Genomic DNA, 22,432 nt, shown 5'->3' on the forward strand with positions numbered 1-22,432 from the left:
CATTGTACATGTTTGTTATTTTGGTATTAGATGTAATTTCTCATATTATGCATTGCTCACAGATGCCCTTTACACGTTTTTCCTCATGCCAAATTGTAATTGGGTGTCAATAACAGGAAAATAGGAGAAAAATGCAAAAGAATATCTAAATTGCACAGGTGTCAGGATATTTTTCCATTCATTCAAACATCAAACGTTTAAATTATTTTTGTGTCATTACTTTTTGAACACTTAAACATTCGTACTGGCTGTCAGGCTGCATGAAACTTTTACGAGTTACTTGTGATTGATTGCTAACTCATTAACATATTTCTTTTTTGTGGTCTTTAAATCTTGTCCCCTTGGTATATTTATGTTTTAATGCTACATGATTATGAAACTTCAGCAAAAAAAATAAAATAAATCCTCAGATAGTTCCCACCTCCATCTTTCCCTGCCCATTAATTCACTGAACTCCTCATATTTTAGTGGAAGCAACACTGTCGTGAAGCACTTAAGGCAGTTAAAGGGCTGCTTTTGGTCCCAATCCTCTCATGTGTAGTCATTCATCATCTTGGAAAACAGGCAGCTTCTACAAGTACACACAGACACACACAGAAAAGACAAGCGTGCATATGTGTCATCTTTCCCCCATTACTCTGTTTGTATTCATATACACACACTGTTACAGTCACACACATAGAAACAATAGGCACATAAACATTATACTTGGAGCTCCCTTGCCAATTACTTTTGATATATCCATATAGTGTGTCTGACCCATATCTTCCGTGACATCACGTGTGCACATATGTGTGCGCATACAAACAAGCTTTGATGTATTGAGACGCTCTGCGTTATGCGTAGACGTGCACAGAAGGTCATGCCTGCAGTTCGGAAACTATTCAAAAGTAGGTTAAAGCTGATGTGTTGTTGTTTTTTAAAGGATTGTGTAGGCTCTTAATTAAAGCTATGCATGTATATTCACTTATGCACACGACACACACACGTACACCAAACATGCATGTGCAGCATGCACACATACATGTAATTGGTGTAAACATGCTTGAGAGATATTTGCATATACCCGCGTGTGTGTGTGTGTGTGTGTGTGTTGGGTTAATCCGTGATGATGATGCTACCTGCCAAGACACCCACGCATCACATCAACAGTTGTTGCTCTAAACTAAGCTGCTTAATTACTGCAATTAAGCTCTGTGTGTGGTGTTTGTGCATAGGCTGCAGTGTGATAATGTGTGCAGTGGAGACTGAATACGTGTGTGAAGCTTCTTGATGTATAAAAATGTTTGTTAGTAAAGTTTAGAAATGTTTGTGAAAGCTGCTGAATACGTAAATATCAGATGAATTAAATGAAATTGTGAAGTGACATCACACATATTTACTTGTTAGCCGATTAAACTAATAATTACGTACTGTGTGTACCGTTTGAATCCTTAAATGTCTTTCATATGAAAATTCAGAAGAACAGAATTTTTAATGGAGTAAATGGATTTCTATTAACAAATCTATCTGTTATCCCTAAACTAAAATGTTTCCCCCCTCCTTCTTTTTCCAGCAAATTTTTTTCTCTCCTTTATTCAGTCTCACAACACAAGCGCTCGCTTTTCTCCCTCTCCTTCCACATTCATCATTTAATTTCTCAAGTTGCTTTTCCTGACATCTGCCCCAGAATCTTTTACTGTGTAGTGGTGGGTGGGGAGGTTTACTGTGGAGGCAGACAGCCAGGGGGTAGTGGATGATGGAGTAGGATAGGGGAGGGACTGATGTGACTGAAGGTCAGACGGGCCTTCCAGTTAGACCCACAGTACAGAAGTGTTGCATGGTTGTGTGTTTTTCGTGTGTGTATATTTTCATATGATGAAAAACTTAATGATTTATTGGAAAAGACATGGTTTGTGTTTACAAGCGCGAATTCCTCTTGGACCTTTTAAATGTGTTATTCCACATGTGAGGATTTTATATACTGAGTCATTTTAAAGTGTTTTATTGAAATAAATACAAATTGGTATTTTAAAAATAATATCTTAATATGTTGCGGTCTTTTAGTTTGGCATTATATTCATTGCATAAATCTAGTTTGCTCGTATGAATCTAATTTGGAAATCACTCAATTTACAGTTATGTTGTAATAATATTGATTACACATCATTTATATGTAGCCTCTCTTGACTCTTTTCGCTGCCCTCCATATGAATTTCTGGGCACGCACAGATTGAATGTACTTAAGAGGAAATCTATCGATCCACGTTGGGTCTGTGTTGACACTCATCTGTCTTTGGAGGGACCCGAAGTGTGTTTGTGCATATTTATAATCAGTCTTTTTATTGGTCTCCATGAGAAACAAGAAGAGATGGGAATTGTGATCGGTCTGACCAAAGGTACCAAGTTCACAAACTTATAGCTCAGTCGTAGACCAGGCCTGATTTGTGCTGTTTTCTTCTTTGTAGACATTTGTTATATATATATATATTTTTTTTTTTTGCAAATGTGCAGGGTCAGAGAAACCCCCTAAGTGCTAATATTTATTAGATTGCAGACACTACATTAAGCACATTTTCCGTGACTCAAAGCAACACATAGCTAAACATGGTGTGAACATTGAGCTACCGTGATGAAAACAAGGGTGTGCACATGCTTATGCTTTAGGCTGTCACATTATTTGTGTTAAATTTTGAATAAATTATCAACCAAATATTCAACTAGCAGAATGTTTTGTTTAAAGTAACCAAACGTGGTTGCCCTCTGTTTCACATGCTTTTCTACCATGTGTATACTGTAACATGTTTACAGCAATTTAAATAATGTATGTAGAGAAAAAGAAATATAGTAGGAAATATTTAAAACCACCATTCCTGTGTGTCCAGTTTACCTATCCGCCATAGTTGCTGGTAGTTTAGTGGAGGAGAAATATATTTGAGTCAACGATTGGATAGGAAAAAAAATTCTAAAAATTGATTTTCTGTAGAATCATACAATTGACTGGACTGGTGGATGATCATTCATATATATATATATAACTCAGTTTATTGGAGTACCTTGGTATCAGTCAAACTGGCATACTAGACCTATAACCATGCAATAACTATGCATTATTCCAGCATGATGTGACAAAGTCCTGCAGAGGTTCTCGTGATGTTAGGAGTACTTACATATTTCAGTGTTTAAATGTATCATTAAAGTTGAATTTTTCCACAACAAAAAAGACCTCCCCTCAAGTGGGTTGAGGTGACATGCCTGTGATTCGGTTTTCAAGTTCTTGTAAGGTTCGAGTTCATTATGCTCTTGGGTAACTCTTCCCCTTGGTGACTGTGTAGTTGGGTCAGTGTAAGTGTCCCAGGGTGTAGTTGGTCAAACAGGCTCTCACTGATAAAATCTTGTGTTTCTGAGGCCACCACTTGATATCTTTTCCTCAACAATACTTTTGCTGATTTTAGTCAGACTATCTTGAATGAATCATGCCTGAACTGTTTTGTTTTTCTTTTTAAATTGTCTATTTGTTGGTCACTTTTCATCTTCATTAAAGTGCTTTGGAAACAGGGGAGAGTTCCTGTAGAGGGCTTTGGATTGCCAATTTAATAACCTTCAGTTAATCAGCTATGTCCTAGAAACAGCTTGAGGGATAGAATACTCCTTTTTGCTTAGAATAACACATTTTTTACGCTTGGACAGTTTGATGCTATTTTCCAGTTTTCATAGTGTTAATTAGTCAAAAGTGTTTAATCAGTGTCATTTGACCACTGCTTCAACCGTAACAATGCAAGAAAATCTAAACATGTTCAGATTTGCATCATGGTTTGTATCATGTTTTTGTTTTGGAAAGGAAGTGTGCTTACGTACATATTTTCAAAATTAGTATTCAGATAATACATATTAACTATAACATATTTTTGCAAAAAATACAACAGTTTTAACCTTACAATAGGAATAAATGAAATTTCTTCATCAGTTGTATCATTTCTGTGTTATTTTGATTGTAAATATAGCAGATATGTAATTGTGTTATAGTTTATTCTGTTTGGAAATACTAGTAATTTTACATTACAGTGTGGACACACTGGAAAGCATCCAGCCTCTTTGATTATTACATATACGTCTTACATGACAACATGACTATTACATGTACTTCTAAAAAGTATGGAAGCTGAACAGAAACAGGCCTGTCATGGAAATAATTAAATGAAGGTGTTTATGATTAAGTGGAAAAAAATCCAAACCTACATGACCCTGTGTGGAAAAGGGATTGCTCCCTAATCCTAATAACTGGTTGGGCCACCCTTAGTAGCAACAACTGTGATAACTGGCCATGAGTCTTTTACAACCCTGTGGAGGATTTTTGGCCCACTCATCTTTGAAGAATTTTTGTAATTTAGCCACATTGTTAATGCTGTGAAACCCTCCAGCTTGTTTAAGGTCATGCAACAGCATGTCAATCAGACTCAAGTCAGGGCTTTGACTAGGCCACTCCAAAGTCTTCATTCGTTTTTTTCTTAAACCATTCAGGGGTGGACTTTCTGGTGTGTTTTGGATCATTGTGCTGCTGCAGAACCAAAGTGCATGTTAACTTGAGGTCACGAACAGATGGCCAGATATTCTCCTTCAGGATGTTTTGGTAGAGAACAGAATTCATTGTTCTGTTTACCACAGCAAGTCTTCCAGGTCCCGAGATAGCAAAAGACCACCACACTACCACTACCATTTTACTGTTGGTATGATGTTCCATTTCTGTGTTACTTTCATGCCAAATGTAACGCCACTCAAACTAAAAAGTTTTGTCTCGTCAGTCCACAGAATATATTTCCAGATATCTTAGGGGGGATCATCAAGATGTTTTTCTGGCAAATATGAGACGAGCCTTTGTGTTCCTTTTGGACAGCAGTGGTTTTCTCCTTGAAACATGGATGCCATTTTTGCCCAGTCTCTTTCTCATTGTTGAATCATGAACTCTGACCTTAACTGAGACATGTGAAGCCTGTGGTTCTTTAAAGTTGTTCTTGGTTCTTTTTTGACCTCCTGGACGACTCGTCAATATGCTCTTTGAGTAATTTTTGTCAGCCGGTCACTCGTGGGAATCTTCACTACTGTTCCAAGTTTTCTCCATTTTTGTATAATGAATCTCACTGTGGTTCACTGGAGTCCCAAAGAAAATAAATAGAAATTGCTTTGTTAACCTTTCCAGACTGATATTTCAGTGACTTTGTTACTTTTTGGGATCATTTAGCCTGCTTCACTTTGTCGGACAGGTTCTATTTAAGTGATTTCTTGATTCATCAGGTCTGCCAGTAATTAGGCCTGAGTGTGTTTAGTGAAACTGAGCTCAACTTTCCCAAAAAATTAGTTAATTCATGATTTAACAAGAGGGGCAATTACTTTTTCACACAGGACCAGTGCGGTTTGGATAACTGTTCCCCCTTAATCAATGAAATCATCATTTAAAAACTGCGTTTTCTATTTACTTTGGTTATTTTTGTCTGATATTAACATTTTTTTGATGATCTGAAACATGTAAGTGTGAGAAATAAGCAAAACACTAGGAAATTAGGAAGGGGGCAAATACTTGTTACAGAGTGCCTGCAGACCGTACCATGTTGAAAGATGCAACATGGTACGGTCCTAGACCGTAGCACCGTACCATTGCAAGATGTCCATTTTGACTTTAATGAAAAAGTTGAACAAGTGCTGCATTCAGGCATACAGCTGACACTATGAGGTGCTGTCAGATTAATGGGGAAGAATCTGTGTCTAGAAAGCACCTTTCATATTGTGAGGATAAGAGCCAAAATATAATTGCAAGTATAGAAATGTCCTCATTACATTTAGTCTAAAATGAAAACTTGCCCATAAAAGCAAACCCAGACACAGCAAACAAGTATTTGACCGAGACCGGGTGTGATGATGGCTTTGTATGGTTTATTCAGGCGCACTGATGGTGTTGTTCTTGGACAAAGACGAATGGAACTTGGACATGCGTGCAACTGTTTCCTCTGTGGTCAAGCTTTCTCTCTCAGCTTGTAGGTTTGGGAATGCGGTCATAAGTGCAGATCTATCTCACTGAGTGTTTTGTTTTACCTTTGTTTGATTTTGTTTTGCATATCAGGACTTTTTAAAATCCTGACATGCTTTTTCACTCCCCTGTCTGTGCTATGCTTTGTCAGGATGAAGTGAATGTTAATAGCGTTTAGGAAAACCCACCCGTGTTTGGAACTGCTCTGACATCAAACTACATCATAAAGTGGTTGGAAAAAGGACTTGGGTCAAATGTTAATGTGTAATGTCAACACGCACAGGTCAAAGCACAGTGGAAATGTGTCCCTCCTGACTTTGTTGCATGGGATTCATCTTCCCATATTTAAAAAAAAATAAAATAAAACAATGATAGTACATGATCAATATTCATATTTCTCAATGGTATCAGAGGCCAAAATGTGCTCAGAACAGTATTTCCTAAACCATTCAGCAGTGTACATACTTTCTACTTACCAGAAAGTATTTATTGAAGTAAAACCACTCGCAGCCAGATAATATAATGATAGCAATTAGGCGTACTGTATATAAATTATTTTCGAGTACATTATGAAAAGCGATGGCTAATGCACTATTAGGTTCACAAATGTCTCCTGACAGCGTTATGACTTTTTTGCACCATCTTGACAGGAGACAATTGTCAGCCCTTCACCACTGTGACCTCTCGTCACTACACGTAAACAAAAGCAGAGGAAGCAGATGTGCAGCTTGTATAAGACCAGATACAGAAAGGCAGGCATTTCCTAATAGCTGCCTCCTCTCTGCATTTGGCCAACAATAACACCGTTGGCACACCTGACACAAAAGAACCGAGAAGCAAGCCAAAAGGGCAAATTACTGGGTAGGTTATTGAGTTGAGCTGGAGATCTGTGCATGGCTGTGGCCTTGAGTAAACATAAGAGACTTTTGCAAAGCATCACCCTGCTCAAAACATAATTAACAGGGGATTCAGAAATATTTCACAGCAAACAATATATATGCTTACTATTTGTACAGCATTATTGGACTGGAATCACAAGAATGTTGTTTTGGAAGGAAGCAATTTAGCTCAGAGGTCATTTCAAAGTACGTTTGGCTGTGAATGAGGCCATCATTTGGTCAGTGTCTTTCTGCAACAGTTAAGCTGAAAAGGACACTGTTATTGTGCTGGTTTGGGTCATTACTGGTATGTAGATGATGCAGTCAAGGTCCTTGACTTGGTAGTGACATTGGTATTACTGAGCCCAAACAAGCTGATTTGAGCTGTCCATGGAATTGCTATCAATGCTTTTCTTTACCTTTAAAAGATGGGAATGTGACAAATTAAATAAATACAGTAAATACTGCAGTAAATAAACACCATTACAAATTCATATTAGAAGATAACACGTCTATATGAGATATGCTCGACCTCTGGGGTGGTTTGAAGATGTCTGGTGGCCAGCAGCACACGGGAAGGTCTTATGCCTGTGAGGAGACACGTTGCTTAAAAACAGCGCGTACTTTCTAAGCATAATAAATTGAATGAATTAAATAATGATAGGGAGTTTAATGAACTAGGTTATTATTAAATATTGTCCGAAGGTGAAATATGCATCGGATTAATTGCACAATGAAGCTATCTTGATATATTCTTATACAGTGTGCATGCTGGCCTGATATGATTTAAGCATGTGTGATTGATGGATGCATTTGATTGCGATTTTAGACGCGGCTGGCGACAGAAATCATTAGTGCTTCTTAATGTCGACGATGAGCTCTGGAAATGCTTTAATTCGACTCCAGACAATTACACCGTCATCATTTTTAATCTATCTGGCCCATGCTCACCTCTATACACACACACACATACACACACTGTCCAATTAGCCAAACGGTATGACCACATGCATCTTTCTGTCTGTCTCTGCACAGCTAATGATAATGATGGTTGTGTGCATTTGCGTGTGTGTACCTAATACTCGTCCCCCTGCAAGTGCAAATGTGTTTATGTGTGCCTGTGTGATATAATATGTCTTAACACACAGCTTAAACAGACACTCAGCCATTTCCGGACCTGCAGTCAAATGACACTTAGCTCATTAAGCTCTAGCGCTGAGCGTTGCTCTAATTTAGCATGAAGCCAGTTGATCACCCCCTCTTGCTGAATTTGACCTTCACATTCCTGCAATCCATGTTTACAACACTGGTATTTTTAATACTTGTCAGTGACTGTCATAAATGGGGTTTCTATCAAAGACCTGGCATATATAAGCAATGACAACAAAAGCTTCAGAGTGGCAGTGAAATAATGATACCTGAGAGAAGGTGAGATAATGACATGGAACCTTTGGAGCTTGAGCTTGGCTGTCATAACTATTTACATTAGTATTTCTAATAACAGATGAAGAAGGAAGTAAAACAGAGTAAAAACCAACTTTTACGTTTATTCTGACAGTTGCTTAAAGAAGAAGAAAATAATGTGATGTGAGGAGACTCCCGCAGAGAATTATAGCTACGAGAGCAGGAGAGAGTTTTACGAAGGGCATTTTAAAGCTTTTTCAGGTGTTACTCATTAGTCAGGAGCACAGACGGTAATTGTTAATTGGACTTATTTTAAGCAGACAGCCATAACGGGCTGTATGGATGTCAAAAATAGGACCGTGAAGCAGTTTGCAGAATGCTATCAGCAAACTTCTGACCTCAAATTAGCCAAAGTTTTGAAAGTTTCAAATATGTAGCGCTAAAATCAACTTTGGATAATACGTGGTGGAGGAGAGCGATGTCCTCCTAGCACAAGCAGCATGGATAATTTTAACTAAGTCGTTAAACAGGAAAAAGATATTTTAACACACACACACACACACACACAAGCTAAACATTAACTCTAAAGTGGAATGCTTGATTCAGTTAATTTAACAGTCAAATATCTCCCTCAGGTTTCAGCCTACATGTTTTTCATTCATTACCTTCAGTAGGTAAGGTTATTTTTAATCAAATTAGTGAAATGTTAACATGAGATTCCCTTAAGTACAACAGTACCCACAGTCACTGTAAACTGTTCCCACTTGGGAACTAATACGCAGCCTGCTTTGATTATTGATGGTGGTTATTGGTGGCTGTTACTTCATATGAATTAATGAATTTACTATGGTTAATGAGCATGTTTATATGTGCGTGCCTTTGTAGAGGGAGTGTGCGAGATCTGGTTGACCAGTGAGGACACCGGTGCTTACGGTAGAGACATAGGGACTGACCTGCCCACGCTGCTGTGGAGACTGGTGGAGGAGATTCCCGAAGGTGCCATGCTAAGGCTGGGGATGACGAATCCACCATATATCCTGGAACACCTAGAGGTATGCGCAGTACACACAAGCACCTCCCCAATTTCACCCACGAGTCCTATCAAATATAATAATGCATCGGTATTAATAAAAGTAAAACACCGAGACACTCCACACACTTCCTTTTTACCTGCTTTGTTTTTCTCCTGACGGGCTCTTTCTGTGAACAAACAATATTGCTTTGCCTAGATTTAATAAAGTAAAAGCCTTTCTGTTTTGCTTACCAAGCAGTTTAGCTGCAGCACTCATTCTCTGCTGATTAGTTCATTCTCTTCTTTCCCTAATGAGTCAATTAAGGACCATTGTGTCCTCTTTAGTAACCTCATTTTATCAATCATTATTGTCTTTTCTAATGGAACAATGGGCATTGTTACCCCTCTCTATTTTCTCTCTCGATCTCTAGCCCTGACTTCTTTGTGTATTTGCATGTCTGTGAGACATGAATTTTCTGCCATTTAAATCTTTTTCTGCCTTACCCCCTTTTTAAAAAAAAAAAAAACTTGTGTTGGAGACATAACACATTATTTTATTCTATCGCTTTTCATGAACTGACAGTCGTGCCTCTTTTTAAATAACATATTCATGTATTGAGTGCAAAGGATTGCAATGTGTGTTTAAAAAAAAGTCCTTCCATTGTTCAGATTATCTGGATAGATGACACATGCCAACATGTTGTTTCCTGGTCCATTGTTTGTTGCAACCAGTTCATTTTCTTTTCAATTATTTCATTATTATTCACTCTCTAGCAAACTTCAGGAGTCTGTGAAATAGTTAATTAGATTATTAATTGGTTAATTAAAGTTAGACTTGTAAATTTACATCAGGGTTTTGCCATCAATTAAGACTTTCTCTACTTCATTTGGTATTCCTGTAAAATTTGCTGCTGTGGGGATTTGTAGTCTGCCCTTTTTTATGTCATTGCCAGAGAAATGTGAAAAAGAGCAAGTTGCCTTTTGACATTGACAGATCACCATTGACAGATCATCACCGAGCCATCACTCTGAAAATAAACCAATAATGGAAAAGGGTTGAAGTTATAATTTGCCAGATGAGTGCGTTTAACAACCGTTATCAGCTCCCTGTTTCAATTTTGTGAGAGCAGGTAAAGCGTGGTGCATTTTTACCCCGAGGTCCTGCATTCAGGTCATTAAGAAAGTCTCAGCTAGGGGAGCGAGCTGTTATTCAGTCGGACTTTTTCACTGCTATATGGCAGCTGGTGGTGTCAAGATTTTCTGGGAAATAGAATATTTTGTTAAACCTAAATCTTGCATTGTTGGTAATGAGAAGAATATAAAAACTGGATACATTTGGACTGAGTATGTGATGAAACACCAAGAAAACTGATGGTCTGTGCAAACCTGCTATAAAGTAGTGCAAGAAAGGGTGTGACATCATTTGCTTTTAGTCATATGATCTAAACATGCATGGATGTTTCATTCTTTTGAAACATCTAAAGCTACCTTACAGCCATCAAAATATTGATATAATAAGCAGATAGCATAATGGTGAGCATCGTGTTGCGACGATGAGAGCCAGTGTGTCATGTTTGTGCTGTGCTAGTTCACTTCATCGCCTACCGTGGTGTTGATCCAGCATAGTAGGTGTGACTTGAGACATCATTGTCAGTATGTGTTTGATAAATTGATATTTTGCATCTTCCTTCCTGTTCATCTGCTCCTCTACTGTACGTTGCAGGTCTATCTTAACCCACCGTAAGTGTTTGCCCGTGTTAAGGCTCCTGAGAAGTGCTATAGATACACCGCTCATCCTCTGTGGCCTGCTTTTGACAGCTCTTTTGCGACTTGAGTCTTTTAATCTTTATTTATTGATTACTTTATCTCAAAGGAAGTTACTTTTCAGCCACTTAGATTGAAAAGCAACTTCCTTGTTTTTCTTGGTTTGTTCTGTTTTGGTCACATTGTGATTTTTGTATAAATTATCTGCAAAACATGATGGAAGGTAATGTACTGCACTCTTAAAATCCTTTACTGGGACAATGAGTTAATGATCGGAAAACCTCTCTTTCCTTAAAACTGAGGTGTTTGAACACTTCCTACACAATGTCACAATTCTTATTAAGCAATGTTCTGCTGGGAATAAAATCACACGTGAACTTTTGCTTCAATGACAGGGTTTTATCCCTGTCATTGAAGCAAAAGTTCACTCAAGGAAGTGGGACCTTTTGTACAAATTCTAGTTAATATTTTAATGTTATATTAAACGTGATTGCTGACCTTGATAGATTTAATTTCTGGCTTATTTTTCAGTCCTATTATTCTTGCTCTGGTTGCCTGTTTGCATTCATAATTTCAGCCCTGATTAAAAACAGTTGGTTTGAAAAAGGAGAGGAGAAACATGTCAGTGGATGAAATAGAGGATGAACTGGGTAATGGTAACCTTGAAAAAGCAAATGACAGAACTTTTTTTTTTTTCCTTCCTTTTTTTCTTTAAAAAATAAATTCATAACAGATACTTTGAATCAAACAATCAAAGATGATTGGGATCACTGATTAATGAAATGAGGGCAGAAATGTAAAAAAGTAAGGGGATGAAGGCCTGGGGATAGAGACTAGGGGTAAAAAGCAGTGGGAAAAGTGCTGTGGGAAGCAGCTATAGAGGTTGTAATTAACCAGGGGTTAATGGAGGTGGCTAATTGTCCCCCACATGTATAGGTAGGCTTTCTGCTTGGCTACATTACAATTAAAAACCCACCCTCCTAATGATAGGGAATAACAATTAACTGATAATTAGAAACACACTTGGAAGACACAGTCACTTGGTGTGTGTGTGTGTGTGTATTAAGAATAATTTCATATGCTAGCAGCCCTTTTTATTGTTAATGTCCATGTGTTGGATTGAATTATATATTTTTTGCTTTAATTCCTCACCCAATTAACCTACATAAGGAAAGATGGTCTTCTTTAACTTATCATTGTCTTGTGTTGCTCTTGTTCCCTATGTACCCTTTCGTATCCATCCTTTCCCCCCCTCTTGTCTGCTACCCTTTCCACACTGTCCTTTTTTTCCCCTTTTTTGCAGTCCTACTCATAAATAAGGGCGTACTGACAGTCATTAAGAAAAAAGTCTTTTGAAAGTCTTTGCGAGCTTCCTTCCTCAAAGTTTTTCCTTCTTCCTTTGCTTCCTCTTGCAGCTCCTTCTTTTTCAGTATAGCTCTTCATTTTCTCCTTTTGACGCTTTTAATCTTTTTCCCTTCACCTTTTGCTTTTAGTTTTTTCTTCTCCTAATTACTCGTCCATAACCTCTTTTGTCTATTTTCTCCAATTGAAGTCGTGATGATGGTAATCACGTCAGTGGCGTGGCGATGAAGAAGGCAGAGTCTCCAGAGTATTTTTATCGTTCATCTTAAAGGCTGAATGATGTCCTGCTGTCTCTTCTTTTGAAGAACGCTAGCACTTATATAATGGCATCATACCGAATGGCTGTGATTGAAGCTGAAAAGGCCAAGTAACTTCTCCACTACCCCTTTAAAGATCACCCTCTCTCACAAATACTCACAGATCAACGCGTCTGCACTGTCTCCTTTTGTCACACAAGAGCACACAATTTCTTCCTATGTGCAGCCTGTTTTTCTTGACAGATGTAGACAGGCCAGTAGAACCATTTGCTGATTGGAGCAGTTAAAGGCCCAATCTGCTCTCACGGGCCACTTCTCCCTGACATTTTAGTTGATTGCATTGTGCTATCAGTGCTTCGTTTTTGAGTAGCTTCACGTAAAAATATCTCTACAGTGCCACTTTTTGTTTTTCTCTCTCCTCATTTCCCCCCCCTCTTCAGTTTTTATATTTTGGAGTGTAGCATCTTTTTCCCCATCTACCCATCTCTGAATCTGTCCGTCTGTCCACAGTACAGCCACATCTGACCACTGTGTGTGTGTGTGTGTGTGTGTGTGTGTGTGTGTGTGTGTGTGGATAAGTGTGGATGTGTTTCTGTGAGCCTTTATGTGTGGGCGATTTATAATAATCTATACTAGAAATGGCAAATGAGGTGTGAAAATAGTCTCCGTGTAGGTAGTCAACCAGTGAAATTTGCTCCCTTAGTGATGCCAGTGAGTTTTCCATGTTTGGCCTTTGGTGATAATGCCGTGTGGATTGTGATCGATCAACAGTTTCTTGATAACCCAGTGGAGATTTTTCATATGAGATGTTATTCACGATCATGCTACAAGTCTCTGTTTATCTATATACATTGTTACTAACAACAGTAATTCAAAGAGAGGACACAGTTTGACATCATCAAGTTGATGATGATCCTCTACCTAATCACATGAGCCAAGGTGTGAAAACGGGTGTGGGTCACAATCAGCCAGGGTTTCGGGTGAGCTCATTATGAAACCTGGCCCCACCCTATCATGTGATTTCCTGAGGTCAGATGGCCCAGGATGTGAGTGGGCGTTAAGGCGTCTGGGGAGGGTTCTCAAAACTGGATTATAGATGGCAGACAGTTGGTGTCGTAAACCACCGCCTCTGTTCAAAGATGGTTGCTCACAGTGGACGTAAATGGCTTCTTTCACTCCTCATTGCACTTATCGTGTTGTCCGTACTATAAGGTGCACTTAAAATCCTTTAATTTTCTCCAAAATCGACAGTGCGCCTTATGTATTAATTCTGGTTGTGCTTACTGACCTCAAACTGATTTTATGTGGAACACGGCGCTAAAAAATCGGTCAAAGAAAATGTTTTAGTGCGACTTCGGCAAGCTACAAAGCCGCACCGCTTGATGGATTGTCGGAGCATTACGGCTACCATAATGATGTGCTATGTGATCGCTAGTGACACAGCTGTGTTAGCATAACAAAAACACAGTAAAGCTGGAGGATGAATGCTAAGTTTTTTCCGATAGAATTTAACGTGACAGGATGCTGTAAACGGACCAAACTTCAGTCAGGAGAAAAACTGAGATAATCCATCCACAATCAGAGGTTAGTCAATAATATACTGCAACAACATGTGAACAGAGCAGCTGCGAGAGAATTCAACATTAATGGATCAATGGTACGAAAGTGGAGGAAGCAAGAAGAATGAGTTGAGTAAAGTTTGGCTTATCTGGCTGTTTTGTTTCGCTTAATAATAATAATGGATTGCATTTATATAGCACTTTTCGAGCCCCTCAAAGCGCTTTACAATTCCACTATTCATTCACTCTCACATTCACACACTGGTGGAGGCAAGCTACAGTTGTAGCCACAGCTGCCCTGGGGTAGACTGACAGAAGCGAGGCTGCCATATCGCGCCATCGGCCCCTCTGGCCAACACCACTAGGCGGTAGGTGAAGTGTCTTGCCCAAGGACACAACGACCGAGACTGTCTGAGCCGGGGCTCGAACCGGCAACCTTCCGATTACAAGACGAACTCCCAAACCGTGAGCCACGATCGCCCCTTATAATCCGGGTGCGCCTTATGGTCTGAAAAATATGTTAATTTTAGTTCATATTTCATTTTATTTGGTTGCTTTTTATTTTTATTTTTTTCCCTCCCACTTTTATCACTTATCAGAAGCATTTCCCTGTGTGCCCTGATAAACTACCAAATAGCTGTAGCACAGCAAAAGGTCTGTCCCATACATACACTAATGATTATACACTAGACACCTGTTCACAGAAACATAGCCACAACCATCTCTTGCCTGGGCTCAAGGGCAGCTGTATAGAAACACCCTCTCAATCCGTTTTCATTTTAATGAAGCCTTTGGGAGCCTCTTCACATTAGAGGCCTAATGTAGCATTTTGTGTGAGGAACTAAACCAAATGAAAGCTCACAGCAAAGCTATTCAGATGTGCCTCTGTTGCGCCTTTAGACTGTAGTTCAGTTGTATTTTTGAGTGACTTGTTGTGCATGTCCCCTTAAAAACAAAGTTTGTCACAGTCACAGAAAACACTTGCACATGACAAATCCTACACATACACCCAATTCACCTTTAACCGTGCAATGCATTTCATTCTAAGAGGTGTGCAGCAAGCTTGGTATAGATGCCAAGGAAAATCAAGCACAGCTTGAAGTGTTTAAAATGTATATTTCACTTTCTGAAGTGTGGTTGTGCTTGGTCATGTACACACAAATACTGACTTGTCCTGGGAATAGATTTCTCTACAGACTTCACTGGGTGACACATGATATTAAAAGATATGTGTTTTTAGAGGTTCAGGTAATCTGAATGTATGAATTGATTTCATCTTTCAAAGCTTTGAGTTTTAAAGGATTCTGTCCAATTTCAAATGATAAGACGGCACAAATAACTAGTAAAGCATGTATTTTTTCACATTTATTACTTGAACCTTTTTGCTGCAAAAATAACTGTAGAAGATTTTGTCTCTTCATTGGCCATTTTTCATTTTTCTTCTGGCTTTATGCTTGTGAGTCGGTGCTTCTTTATTTCTGAACAACAACATTGAGAATTTTTTCTCATCACCTTTTTGTGTAGTTTGAACTGTGTTTGAGTGAGTCTTAAAGTGTTACTGTTATTTTCCCGAAGTGTCAAACGTAATGTTGCTATTATAGCAAACAGCACTTGCTATTAGTGAATAAGTAAGCTCTCATTTTTGAATATGTGTAGGACGCGTTCAGTTAGTGCTCCCTAAAAAACACTCACGGTTAAACACATCTGACTCTTTGTGTCTCCTCTAAGCTGTGCAATGAATAACGCATACAACATCCCGCTGCCCCGAGGAGACCGAATTACATTGAACTGATCCCCTTTGGCCCGTTTGACCATGTATGTTTTTCTCAAATGTTTAAATTCAACCGAATTTCACTTGGAAAGTTAAGGTCGATTTCTTTTGGGTTGCAGAGTTTAGAATTTATTTCATTTTTGTGCGATGTGCTTGATTAATAACATATTTGCAGTCACAAGCTATACAGAGATGACTTGATTCAAACAAAGTTGACCCTGACTTTCAGCAGCCTGCTTAGAGAGAAAGTAAGAAACATTCATTTTTGAATCCCGCAGTATTCAAAACATGACTATCACGTGTTTTAAGCGCCAAACACAAAAAAGAAGGGAGAGTGAATGATGAAAAGGATGAGGAAAAAGATACACAAACAAAAGAAACGGAAAAGCACAAAGTTTAGAGTAAGCATATTTTCTGGGAAATTGTTGTGAAACGTCTGTAGTCACGTGCTGAGGCTGCTTGGAGCTAAATCGACTTTCATCACCTCTCCCCCCACATATGTTTTCTTTTCTTTTCTTTTAAGTGATATCTGATTTGGGGGGGGGGCGATATCAGATCCTTTGAGCTAATTCGCTTAACTCGATCTTTTCTGTGTTCGTGTGTCTATTTGCGCTGATCAACCAGAGATGAAAATATTGGGGGTTTTTTTGCAGATGAAGACCTGTTGGGTTAAAGAACAAAAACGGTATTGGTCAAGGCTGATTTATAAATATATAAATACACAAAAAAGCTTACAGTTGACTGATCATAAAACCTTGCTTGGGCACATTTGAAGGATCCAAGATTGTAACTTGAGCATATGTGATTGATAAATCTCAAACTAAAGTTAATGGCACATCCTTTTTACCCTCACATGACACCAGGATAAATTAGGGTGTAGTCGGGAATATTAAGAGAAAAGCAAACCTTTTGGAAGACAACATCATCGCCATGGTAGAAGCAATTAAAGCCACGTTGAAATGGTGTGTCAACAAATGAAGCCAACATGCAAATTAGGAGTGTGTCACTTCTACAGGGAGTGAGGTATAAAAACTTCAGTACAGACTTGAACTGGAACTGCAATATTCCTGCATAAAGAAAACAAAGCTTTGCTTTGATCTGAAAACTATCACAACTCTAAAGATGATCAATATCAAGGCAGCACGTAGTTATTGAATATCATATTGTTTTTTAAAAACCATTTTTACACAGCATCATTTACACTTTGACATTTAGTATTGGTAGCTGTGAAATATTAAAGATCCTCAAGTCTTCTGGGATTTGCAACATCATTTGCAGATCTCTATTATACAGTCAAGTGCATGACAAATGATCCATGTGAGGGAAGTCTCCTGAAACTGTGTTGACACCCAGCTACATACATATACGCATACTCTTAACAAATGTACTTAACTAGCTGTCATAAAAACATGAGCCAAATTCACATTTTCATACCCGCATTTCAGCCGACATCCTAGATTCCTCTGAAAAGTCAGAAATTAATCAAGCATAACGCTCAGCCATTAAAACAACTTTTTTCCTGTTCAGGAATGCAATTAAATAAGAATAATTTGGCATCTTAATCCAAAAATAATAATGTTCTTAACATTTTTTTCCAACTACTTTTTGTAGAACAGCAAATTTGAAAATTCGTGCATAGCACCAATAATTATATTTCAACATTAAAACATATAATTTTGATTAAAGTGTTTTACATACTGGTGAACTAATCATTACAGAGACATAAAGAGTGATTTTGGTAATTGGCAATACTGTTAATTTAGGGGAAGCTCCGGGATAGATGGTAGGCATGAAGACTGGATGTAGTGCGACTTTTCATCTCGTCATCTCCCTTTACAGCTCCTCCATCTAATGCACAGTACACACTGCAGTAGCTACACCCTTTTACACATGCTCTACAGTAAAATAACAAATGACAAGGTTTTACAGGTTAGAGTTATTTGTATATATTTTGCAAACTTTGTAATATATTGTATTATTTAATTAGTTCAGTCTGTTACCGTTATTGTCTTGGAGCAGCTATAACCCTTTAATAATTGCTAATTTCCTTAGTGGTTATCAAAGGTTTTTTTTATTCTGATTCAAAAGAAACGCATTACTACACATCATATATTTCTTCAAAGCACACAAGTGTGCATTAATAAATACCCTCTCCCTGCTAGCCATCATTAGATCTTATAGGTCACTTCTGCTTGCCAGGAAAACCACATTAGAGGATTGTAACTTAATAATAGAAGAGACAGTCAGAGGTAAAAGGTTACACTTTAGAAAGGCACACACAGAAGAGGCCCACGTTTTCCATGTAGATACATTGTTGCAATAGTAGTACATCTACATTAGTATTTAAAATCTATTACAACAACAGAACTTTACCATTTGAAGTATATTTTATTATTGTAGTACAAAATTAATTCATCACATTTTATGTGGAATATCCCTTTTTTTAGGCTTTGCATGTAGTTTTTGCTTCTTTCTTCTGGTGCCATTGACGGTTGTGGACTCTAAAAGAGCTTCACAGCAGAAATTTGAAGTATACACAATAAAGCATCTACACTTAGAAATAGAGGCACTATGAATCCATCACTCTGCTATTTACTCTGGTTCATAATACATTTAAAAACACATAAATACATGTTCTTTTTCATGGTTTTTCTTTTACACACTAACTCACCCACTTACAGATACATGCAGTAGCCTGATTTCTGTCACCAATCAAGCTCCATTTTCCAACCAAATTAATTCTTTCTAATTTGGAGCTTGCAGCGGTCAACCCCCCGTGGCGCTGATACTGAGCTGTGCCCGTGTGTGTTCATGCACACATATGCTTTAATGTCTGCGTAAGAAGGCGAGCACATTCTACAATAGATCTTAATTGAGAAGACGGACTGCAATCAGTACGTTCTTGTAGGAAATCATTAAATCATTTCTTCCTCCCCTCTCCTTTTCTTTTTCGCCTTCTTATGGTGATTAGCATGGTGATGATAGCATCCTGATTATGTCCATCAGAAAAATCTGACATCTGTGTTCTCTCCAGTTCTATTACTGAGGAAATTAAAAGTGAGAAGAAAAGAAAAAAAAACCTTGCAAAGTCCCCTAATTACTGTAGTGCATTTAACTGCAGTGTTCTTAAAAGTATTAGAGTTGGGGTGCATGTTATACTTGAGTGTTGCTCCTGGTGAATTCAGTTTTTCAAATTCCTGTAAAAGCATTTGATTTTTTTGTAAATACATGTTTGTGCACAGAAACAATGGTTTTAATTTAGCTTAGCAAAATTATTTGACACCCAAAGTACTCTTTTGGGTGTTTTCCCCCCAATTAAATTTTTTTCCCCACCATTTCTCATATAAGATTGTGGACTTAGCCTTGTGTATTGGCTGAAATATTCTTTTGATTTGTCGGATAGAGGGTTTTTATTGAAATAAAATCAAATGAAGAATCTTCTGAATCTGCTTTGATCTGAAAATAGGACCTGCATTCTTCAGTAAAAGCTCTTGACTTTCCAGACATAAAGAAGCCCTACTGGAGCAACCTTGACTCTTAGGACTTTAAATTTCCGATATGAAAAGGAAAAATACAAAAAAATAAAAATAAATATAGGATGTAAGCTGTGTATTGTAGAAGCTCTGAAAGGAGTGCAGGAGTGAAAAGAGTGCAGGAAGAGACAGGAATGTTAATGGCACTTTTATTTTATTCAAAGCCAGCGGCTATCATTCACCAGAAGCTTCAGTGAGCCTTCACATTTCCTGTTTTTCTCCTTTTGCACGTTTTAGTTTTTAAGGTGTTGATCTGTGTCATGAAATCAATAATTAATGGACATTACGTTCTGTGAAGTTTGTATGTTCGTGTAGCTGCATGATGGGTTAATTGGCGATGCGTAGGTGTGGACGTGAGCTCGCTTTCTTTGTTAGCGCTGTGAGAGAATGGTGACCTGTTCTGTGTGTATCCCAACTTGTTAGAAATCCACTGCTGTGTTATAGCATATCCACAATCACTAATAGAGTCACACTTACAAATGAAACATTCAAAAATCAGCATGTTATAATAATGTTACCTCCTTAATGTTTTCCCATTTGTGTCATTAGGAGATGGCCAAGATTTTGAATCATCCACGCGTCTATGCCTTCCTCCACGTTCCCGTGCAGTCAGCCTCTGATAGCGTACTGATGGATATGAAGAGAGAATATTGCATTGACGACTTCAAACGAGTGGTAGACTTCCTTAAAGAAAGGTAAGGCAGTATATGGACTCCCAGTTGACTGATTATGTCTATGAGTGCAAATGCATATATAAGCATGTGACTACAACTACAAACTCGGGACATATTAAAACTTTCACCTTCATAGGGATACACACACTCTCCTCCTCACTTGTTACTCATTATATACTTGAACAGGAACTGTGTGTCGTAAGTCAGCGGTCCCTGGGCCATGGACCGGTACCGGGGTGGGAGACTTGAGGCTCGGGTGTGAAATTCACGGTTTTCAGGGGTTTTAGCGTTATTTTTTTCATCCTTTTTATCATTGACTCTGTTTCCCTGGGGTTTTTTTCTGTGTGTTATGAATAAATCTCCATTTTGTTTTGGGTACCGGTACTGGTTTTATTAAGTTGTATTCATCCGTGTCACCGTAAAGGCTGGTCCGTGAAAGTATTGTTGGACATAAACCGATCTGTGGCGCAAAAAAGGTTGGGGACCGCTGTCGTAAGTTATCAGAACAGCTCATAGGTGTTGGGAGAACATCTTTCTTTTTGGCTAGCAATGCTGTTTTATACTCTCTTTCTACACTTCCTTCCCTATACTTCCTTTAAGGTATAGATACAATTTAAAATGGATCATTGCTTTTTAGCTGAGAGTTGATGAACTGTTTTTGGTTATGCAAACTGTTGTCTGCCCATCTTTGTGCTCAGATTCCTCATATTGCCTTAATTATCCTACTGAAATATTTAAGGCACATTTTCCAAGCAGTACCGCATCACTTTAGTGTCTCTTAGGTTTGGATGATTTGCTTCATAGGCCTAGATGTGCTATTATCTCTCTTTGACATCACCACTGGCCAATGACATCTCTGCCAGGCAACAGAGAATGTTATCCTTCCTCTATAATTCAGTAGTATTGTGGAGGATGGATAACAACAACCAGTATAAAGTAACATGCACACGTTGACTTACACTACAAATTTATTGATCAGGCCCTAGTTGTTTAACATAAGTGGATGGATATCTGCTGAACAGCTAAAACACCATTAAGTTAAACACTAATAAAACACCATTAACACTTGGATCTTTACTCATTTACCTTAGACCTGGTGTTCCACTATATGGTCCATTTATGTATGTTTTTAATGTATTGTTCTAATATGTAAAATATCTCTCCTGTCTGTTTGGCACTCTTCACTTGCTGTTCACACACAGCAGTTTAGCACAGCAGTGGGGTTTTTTAAAAAGAAGAGAGAAAACGTAGTATAAAGCGTTTCTGAAAATGCGGGCAGAAATCCAGGCGTGAACCTGTATACACGGACACACCCCAGTGTGCATGTCAGCCTCCAACAGTGTACTGATGCCATTAATAGATGTGATTATTGTTGCTATGGCTCATAAATGTGAGGCTTTTACAAACCATACTTTTCTTTTAGCTGCTGAAAAATGTACATATTCGAATAGCAGCACTGATCTGTTCTTTTCTTCATCTCCTTTTTCTTTACTGTACGACTCTTTCTGTAAGCTCTCATTTGAAACGACATCGCTTTACAAGGTTAAGCATTTCCAACTCAGAATTTACTGGCTGCAGCACCATTTGAATGGTTGAGACCAGATTCCTGGCATACTTTGCAGTAAAGCAAATGTTCCCTTAGCAAATACACAGTGTGACCTCCTCACACAGATTTCAAGAGAAATGTGTGCATCTCTGACATGGATTAAATATAACCACATAATGCACAGATGTGACCTCTGACATTGCCAGAAAGATGCAAAATTAATCTTTCAATATATGGAAGATAATCTGTCATAGAGTTTGAGCATGAGCACTGATGGCAGCGCATGTCAGAGGGGTGAATAAACATAAAACTGATGCTATGAGAATATATAATGAAGAGATTCATGGGAAAATCAGTATGTATTCTAGATATGCCCTAGAATGCTTGCTATTACTGTGAGATTTACCAAAAAAGAACATATTTTTAATACGCTGGCATGTTATTGCTCTTACCACATCATAACCTACATTTTCTTTAGCCTGAGTTGTTTGGCATGTAGGAAATATGTAAAACACATGAATATACAACACATGATACCAGTTTGTTATTGTGAGAGTTTCAAAGATGAGAAGGGAGGAAAAAGCAAGCACAAGTAAGGCCTAATCTCAGGATCGACATGTGTTCACTCCAATAATATTCAGATATATATAGATATATCTATATATAGATCT

At 38.2% G+C, this 22,432-nt stretch overlaps 1 protein-coding gene across 2 annotated transcripts in view; it reads left to right on the forward strand.

The window, feature by feature from the left end:
* Positions 1–22,432, forward strand: part of cdkal1 (CDK5 regulatory subunit associated protein 1-like 1) — a 253,811-nt gene that overhangs the window by 130,311 nt on the left and 101,068 nt on the right. For both annotated transcript variants that reach the window (XM_040013109.1, XM_040013107.1), the window contains exons 9-10: positions 9,169–9,335; positions 20,091–20,236. In XM_040013109.1, coding sequence (XP_039869043.1) covers positions 9,169–9,335; positions 20,091–20,236 — 313 coding nt within the window. The remainder of the gene's footprint in view (positions 1–9,168; positions 9,336–20,090; positions 20,237–22,432) is intronic.

The sequence above is a fragment of the Simochromis diagramma genome, unplaced genomic scaffold (assembly GCF_900408965.1).
Source record: "Simochromis diagramma unplaced genomic scaffold, fSimDia1.1 OVJJ01000618.1, whole genome shotgun sequence".
Taxonomy (NCBI): domain Eukaryota; kingdom Metazoa; phylum Chordata; class Actinopteri; order Cichliformes; family Cichlidae; genus Simochromis; species Simochromis diagramma.